General features: G+C 31.7%; 1 protein-coding gene across 1 annotated transcript; it reads left to right on the top strand.

Annotated features, from left to right (window-relative positions):
• Positions 1-2,798: 2,798 nt before the first annotated feature.
• Positions 2,799-5,926, top strand: LOC124937484. The gene is made up of 3 exons (XM_047477752.1): positions 2,799-3,685; positions 4,645-5,202; positions 5,757-5,926. Exons 1-3 carry the CDS (start codon positions 2,810-2,812, stop codon positions 5,865-5,867), a joined length of 1,545 nt encoding a protein of 514 aa, XP_047333708.1. The 5' UTR covers positions 2,799-2,809; the 3' UTR covers positions 5,868-5,926.
• Positions 5,927-8,071: the final 2,145 nt, after the last annotated feature.

The raw sequence follows: 8,071 nt of genomic DNA, 5'->3' as shown, positions 1-8,071 counted from the left end.
CTCAAATGAAACAGGGGCTATAACAAAAGGACTAAGTCTAGAACTAGGATCATTAGATTCATCATGTGCAGTAGTAATTCCCAACACATTTAAGGATAACAATTCATCAACAGAAAAATAGTTTTTATCAATCATAATCATGTAGTTACTAACATCCTTAGATTGCAACACACTATCAGATCCTAATTCCATATTTTCAATCAAAGCATCACCTAATTTCCTATCAGAATCAAGACATTTATCATTAGTATTGTCCCAGTAGGACCTAATGCACAATATGCTATCTGATATGGGTTATGGGATAAAGAAGATTGACCTGGAGCCTATTTAGCCTCAAAATCAGAAGAACCTTTGCGTCCATCACCTGCAGAACTACCTTTGATTGATTTGCCCTATTTTCCATGGGGTTTCAATGCAACCCCGACCCTCGCCGAGCTGCTGCTGGTCATGGGACTGGGTAACACCTTGTTTAGGCTAGATGGGTGATTAAGAGTAGCACCTCTTGCCCAAGTAATGACACCGGACGGGCGTGTACCGACCATGGGATAGACTATCCTATAGAGAGGATAGCCTATAATGGAGCCACAATACAATAAGTATTGCAACAGTAAGTGAGGGTGGACGAATGATTCAAAGAGGCGAATATGATGGTGCACAGGAATTTGACCCGCGACCTCCACGTTGTGGACTGAAGCCAAGGCCGAAACCTCGACCAAAACTATAAGCGATACATGAGGGGAGAAGCTGGACCGATCCGCAACGAGTAGAAGGCCCCGATAAAGGTCGACGACGATGTTCTTCCATCAGCCAGCAAAGTGACGACCGACGGCGGGTTGCTACATGTTTCAGAGAACCATAAGACACGCTTGCAATCGACCAGAAGGCGATGGGGATTCAGATCCACTCCCAGGGAGGGAGCAAGGCCGCGACCGACGATTTTTGAAAGTTTTCACCCGATTCTTGCAGTTACGATTTCGGTCGATTCATCCATCCAATGTGAAGATACTTCGGTCAGATTGTAGGGGAGAAAGAGACGCACCTGCTGGAGAAGTTTGAGACTATTCCAACGTCGGAGGCGCCGTCGACGATAAGTTTTACGGTCGTGTCCGAAGTGACAAAAAAAAGTCTCCAAAGCGAGAGCTAATTACTTAAATTTAATGCATTTTATTTAAATAAATAAAACATTATTTGTAAGTTAACTAATTAATGTTCTATTTATTTATTTAAGTATTTTTATTATATTTGAAATGTTGGTGTTTTATTTAATATATAAAAAATTAAAAAAATAAATTAAAATAACATTTAAAAGAAAAGTCAAAATTAAAATATAAAATTTTAAAAAATTGTTAAAATAATAGTTTAAAAATAAAATAGACTTTTGGCGACGTTTGAATTAATGTTACCAGCGCTTAAATAAGTGTGGTTAAAACTTTTATGTCTTTTGGCAACGCTTGTACCAACGCTTAAATAAGCGTGGTAAAAACTTGCAACCATTCTGCTTTTGGCGACGCTAGAATAAGCGTCAATGACAATTTTGTCGACGATTTTAAAGGTTGATACAAATCTTTTTAAGCGTCACTGTAAGTCTTTTTTGTTGTAGTGTTTCTTTATTTTCGAAGCATGTGTTCAATCGATTTGTCCCGATTTTTTGGTTATTGTTGCATTGGTTTCTAATCGGTTTGTTTAGATCACTAGTGACTTATGGTTGTTAATCCGGTGTGGGAGTCGGCCAGAGTATATGTGAGGTTTTTCGTTTTTGTCTTAGTTCTCTTTTATTTTTTGCTTTTGGCAGCATCAATGTTTGACTAATAAGGTTTGCGGATGCTCATTAGTTTGTGTCTCGATTCGGTTCACTTTACTGTGTGGGGGCACGGAGGCAAGCTATTTTTTTTAATGATGTTTTGACACATTTTCTCATTTTGTCAGTTATGTGAGGCAGTATTGGTTTTACATCATTTAACTGATTTGTTTCGGATTCATTTCTAGTTATTTTTTTTGTTTCATCCAATTTGTTTTTTTTTTGGCTATTTTGGTGATCATCAATTTGGCAGAATATGAGAACATCTATTGTACATGAATAATGTTTTTTCCACTGCTTTCTATTCTTTTTATGAAATGAATTATGTTATTTAAAAAAGTCATAGCACCATAAATATTAAATATATTTCATATATATATATATTTATTTATTTCTTCATTTGTAAACAAAATTATGTCCAGTAAGTGTCCTTTTGTCCTAACATTAAGTACCCTACTTGTAGGATAAATTAATAATACCCTTCAACCAAAGCAAATGGCCGTCATGCACACATGTATACCACAAATATATAAACTAATATTTAGCCAAAAAAAAATTAAAAATATATATATATAAGGGCTTTAAAAAAAAATTATATATATATATATGGGACAGCGAGACGGTCTATGATGAGAAGAATGTTTGCAGACCATCCATTTAGTTGATTCCACGATCTCATAGAACCAAGCCATCATTATTCATTCATTTTCTAATGATCCGAATCACTTAATTATTTATGAATTTAAGGTATTTTCAGATAGGATTTAGCACCTTGTTGATAATATATATATAGGGATTTATTTATTAATCTCAATAATACATTTTCAAATTTAATATAATTAATTAGTTTGGCAGCCCTAATTATAGTCTAAGGATGATTAAAAGATCATGCATACCACAATTACACCTCAACTACAAAATGTATATAATCAATTTCAACTTTCCCATCATCTAACTCAACTTTTAAGATTTGTTCTTCAATCTTCAAGAACACAAAAAACCGAAAATAAGATGTCGTCTCACCAACTCAGCCCAAGAAACCTCGCCACCACCACCAAACCTTACAAATTCCTCCTCACCATCCCCGCAACCGTCAAAGTCACCGACATTTTCACTTCATTCATGAAGGCTTTCTTTGCCATAGTTGCGGTTGCCTCCATTTCTCTCCTTTCCTTCAATGCTATCCCCTCGTCCATTACAACTTCCCACGTCGACCCATCAACCACGGTCCGCGTATCGGATTCAACCAATGGTGGCATCAACTTTCAACCTAATTATTACCAAGAAACAAATGTTTCCCACATCCTTTTCGGCATAGGAGGCTCCGCAAAAATGTGGGAGGAGCGTCGCCACTACTGCGAACTCTGGTGGAAGCCAAACACGACTCGTGGCTTCGTCTGGTTGGACGAACCGCCACAAGAAAACACGCCATGGCCAGAGTCATCACCCCAATACAGGGTATCGGAGGACACTACCCGGTTCCAATACACTTGTTGGTATGGTTCCCGGTCAGCTATTAGAATAGCCCGAATAATAAAGGAAAGTTTCCAACTTGGATTGAAAGACGTTAGGTGGTTTGTTATGGGAGATGATGACACGGTTTTCTTCATAGAAAATTTGTTAACGGTTTTGAGGAAATACGATCATAAGGAAATGTATTATATTGGGTCGAATTCGGAGAGCGTGGAACAAGATTTGATACATTCGTATACGATGGCGTATGGTGGCGGAGGATTTGCGATTAGTTATCCGCTGGCGGAGGTGTTGGTTAGGGTATTAGATGGGTGTATCGATCGATATTCTTCTGCTTATGGCTCGGATGAGAAGATTGGCGGTTGCATGGCGGAGATCGGTGTGCCACTTACTAGAGAGCTCGGATTCCATCAGGTTCATTTAAATTTTGATAAAAAAAAATCGATATCAAATTAATTTGCTGCCTAACTATTTATGATCCATCAAATCTGATATTATAGTTTTCTTTTGCATAGGATGTTTAATTTGGTATATGAACAAATAACCTTTTGTCACCGGGTATATGTACCCTAGGAAATCCAAATCATTTAAATCCTTTCAGGATGACATTTTATTTAAAAACAATTTAACATTTATATTACCCAATAAAATTACATTTTTGTAAGCATGTGATGAGGCTAAAATGAAACTCTACTTTTTAAAGCAAGCTAAACTATCTTTTGACTACAAATTTGAAGCTTGTTTGATCTCAGATTATTTGGAAAAGGAAAATTTGGTTGTTATAAACATGGTTTATCTAAATCATTTAGATAACATGTCTAAATATAATAGTTAATATGTTAATAAAAGATAAAGTAAGAATGTCATATTAATAAAAAGAAGTAAGAATGTTTAATTATTTTAGTGTGTAAATGAATAATAAAATTATAAAAGGGATGTTTGATGAATGATAAACTATTTGAGATTATTTTTAAATAATTTATCATTCATTCTATTTCTATTAACTCTAGCATTTTCAACTACGTACATTACTCAATTTTTAATTAAATATCAAAATAATTTTATTTTTCTTACAAAATTTTAAAATGTTAAAGAATATTTTATTATTTAAAATATTTTATTTAAGAATATTTTTTCATTTATTTTTTCAATTTTCACTTTTGAATAAAAAAAATCTTTTCAAGTAGCCCAATATCATTCAAATAACCCAAGATCAAACAAGCTCTTGGTTAAAAATTATAATAATTTTGTCATAATAAAACATTCATAAGAATATTAAGTTTTTTTTTATTAAAAATTTTCTAAGGAAATACAATAATCAAATGGGACTATATATTTAATTCTTTTGACTTTCTATTGGCGTATGTATATAGGTTGATATAAGAGGAGACCCATATGGTTTACTTGCCGCTCATCCCTTGGTCCCATTGGTCTCATTGCACCATCAAGACTACTTGCAACCCATTTTCCCGGGTCTCACACAAGTCGAGTCGACGAAGAAATTGATCCAATCATATCAACTAGATCCGAGCCGACTGTTACAACAATCCTTCTGCTACGACTTGAACCGAAACTGGTCTTTTTCGATATCATGGGGCTACACAGCACAATTGTACCCGAGTTTGGTGACTGCGAAAGAATTAATCACTCCATTTCAAACGTTTACCACGTGGAGGACCTGGAGCGCAGAACCTTTTTCCTTTAACACTCGGGTCCTAAGCCAAGAACCGTGCGAGAGGCCCATTATTTATTTTCTAGATGGGCCGACAAATATGGTCAATTCGAGTTCGGGTGAGTCGACTAGGACCATGTACAAAAAGGTTGAGGCGGAACCGGGTAAAGAATGCATTAGGGAGGACTATGGTGCGGCTGCATCTATCAAGACTATTAAAGTCTCGGCTGCCATTTTGGATGCTTCCGTGTGGACCAAGGTAAGGACCACAATAATGATCACAATTTTTTCTCGCATAAATTATGACATGATTCGTAGTACGTTTCAAATCAAAATGAAAAAACTAAAAAATACATCAAAGAACGTAAAACTTGAAAAATAGACAATGATTCAAAACTCAGATTCAGCCCTGGCTTTGGTCTGCCTTAACCCTGATTTAAAACAAACAAAAAAAAACTCTTATTTTCTCATATAGCTAAGTTACTCTAGATTAATTATAAATTATTAATAATTCCCTGTTAATAATTTATAAAAAAGAATAAACTAAGTTTTAGTAAAAATTAGACTTTTCTAATTTTAAAACCTACAATGAATTGTCCTAATTAAGGATGAGACTGCCCTAGCCCAAGGGTTAGCTGGGCTTACTCCAAAACCGACCCTCCTAATAAGTTGTTGTCAATACATATCTCGATAACCAATTTAATGGGGGGATTTTTCCCGGACATTTGGTCTCACACTCCTTTCATGATGACCTAATTCATAATTTTAATGCAAAAGTGATAATTTAATTTTGTGATGAATGGTTACGAGCAGGGGCAAAGAAGACAGTGCTGTGAAGTTGTCAATGGCAATGGTGGAGAGGAAGAAGTGTTAAAGATCAAGATTAGAAACTGTAAACGTAGGGAATCTGTATCTCCACCATAGATTAATTTCTATCTAAGCTTTTAATTATTATGATCATACTACTTATTATAATTAATTAGTCTTTTCTAGAGATAACGGAGAAACTAGAGGATTAATTTCTATCTTATTATTTCCTTTCCTTATTTTTATTTAGCAAATTGTTTGTTGTTTTGAATAAGTGAAAATGGGTTCATTTTTTTTAGTTTATGATATACTGTATTTTTTTAATGAAATATTAAAGTTTGTATTGATAAGCTTATTGCAAAAAATCATATTTTTAATAGTATTGAAAAAAATGCATACTAGCTAGTGATTAGTTTGAATCAATTGATCAAATATATATATATATATATATATATATATATATATATAAATAATGATGCTTAATTTTTAAAGTGTCCGAATTGCCGGGTCGAGAGCTGTGGTTAATTTGGATATCTGTGAGAGTAAATGGATACTTGGGTCGGATTGTGGATTGACCCGCCCATAAATTTAAAACGGTTAAAAATAAAATTAAAAACGCTATAGGTATGGTTCGAACTTTCAACTTAACAAAATAAATACAACATTTTAACCAACTAGACTAATAACACTTTATATTTTAAATTCAACCCAAAATTTGATAAACGCGTGACATTTTAACAATATAAGTTCAATTTTTTAACTAACTAATCTATATATATATAATGATGCTTAATTTTTAAAGTGTCCGAATTGCCGGGTCGAGAGCTATAGTTAATTTGGATATATGTGAGAGTAAATAGATCATTGGATCGGATTGTGGGTTGACCCGCCCATAAAATTTTTACCGTAATATTTTTTTCACGGTTTTTTATATTATTATTACTCGTGCAAATGCACGGGATACATGCTAGTACATTAATAAAAGGAACTATTTTTTCTATTTTTCTTTGAAAATTGTTCGTAGAGAAAATTTAAATCCATTTGATAATATTGATGATATGAAGTTATGTGTTCTACCACTAAATTATGAGTTAAAAAAATATACAAATTAGTGACCACGTTAGTTTTATTTAATATTCATGTTTTCAATTTTTTACTCTTTTGATAATATTCTACCGTCACATATTCCATGCATACAAAATAGGGAAAGAATATGAATTCAGTTAGAAATGTCAAATATAATTATAAGTTTTGAAATATTTTATTTTTGTATATGAACTTAATCAAATGTTATTTTATAATATTTTAAATAAAATTATATATAAATTAAAATTATTAATCTTATTAAAAATGGAAAAAATTAATCTTATTAAAATTAAAAAAAAAATAAAATTACTATTTAAAATTATCCTTAATATTTTCCTTAGAACAGATAGTTACAATGTTCCTTATATATTTAATTAAGTTTAAAATATCTCCCTATATATTATCTTATTTTAAAATCTCTTTTTACATTTATTTTTGTTTGAAATTGCACCTTGTAATCTTGTACATTTATATTTGTTTGAATTTTTATCTTAATTTCTAAAAACATTTAAAATATTATAAACTATTAATTTGTGTTTAAAATATGCATAAATTCCTTGTATAACTATTTTTTATTTTATAAATCCTATTGTGGACAAAAGTTTTCACTTTCCAATTGAATTGATTACTTCAACTTCAATCTCAAACGAGGATACATATGCTTGGTTCAATTTTTAGACAACGATGTTATAGACTAAAGTGACGACGATGTTGTTAATCATTCGTCTCTTTCATATTTAGATATTATGTATTTGTGTTGTGCCTCAAAAATCATCTCTAAAAAATAATGAATATTGATGTTGAAGTAAATAAAGATGACAATACTAATATTTAATTGTATAAAATATGACATCTTAATACAAAATTTGTTTGAATTAGCGAATTAGACATGACTTATACTGAAAGGGTAATTATCATCTTATTGAGAATGAATTAGTAGTAATATATAAATGTAATTTGATTTTAAGACGAAATGAGTTTATTAGTCAAAATAAGTTTAATCTAAAATTGAGAACCACAATTTAGTCGAACCTTAAACGAAAATGATTTAAATTAGTTATCAAAAAAGTTTAAATTTCAACCATAAAATAAGAATTTTTCATAATTGGAGTTAAGTTTTTCAATTTGTATTGTTTGAAAAAGAAACAATTTCAAATAAAATAATTTATAAAAAGATATTTAAAATTTAGTTATATATATATATATATATATATTATTAATTTTATTAAAATATT

The sequence above is a fragment of the Impatiens glandulifera genome, chromosome 5, assembly GCF_907164915.1.
Source record: "Impatiens glandulifera chromosome 5, dImpGla2.1, whole genome shotgun sequence".
Taxonomy (NCBI): Eukaryota; Viridiplantae; Streptophyta; class Magnoliopsida; order Ericales; family Balsaminaceae; genus Impatiens; species Impatiens glandulifera.
This window is presented reverse-complemented; position numbering and strand designations above follow the sequence as displayed.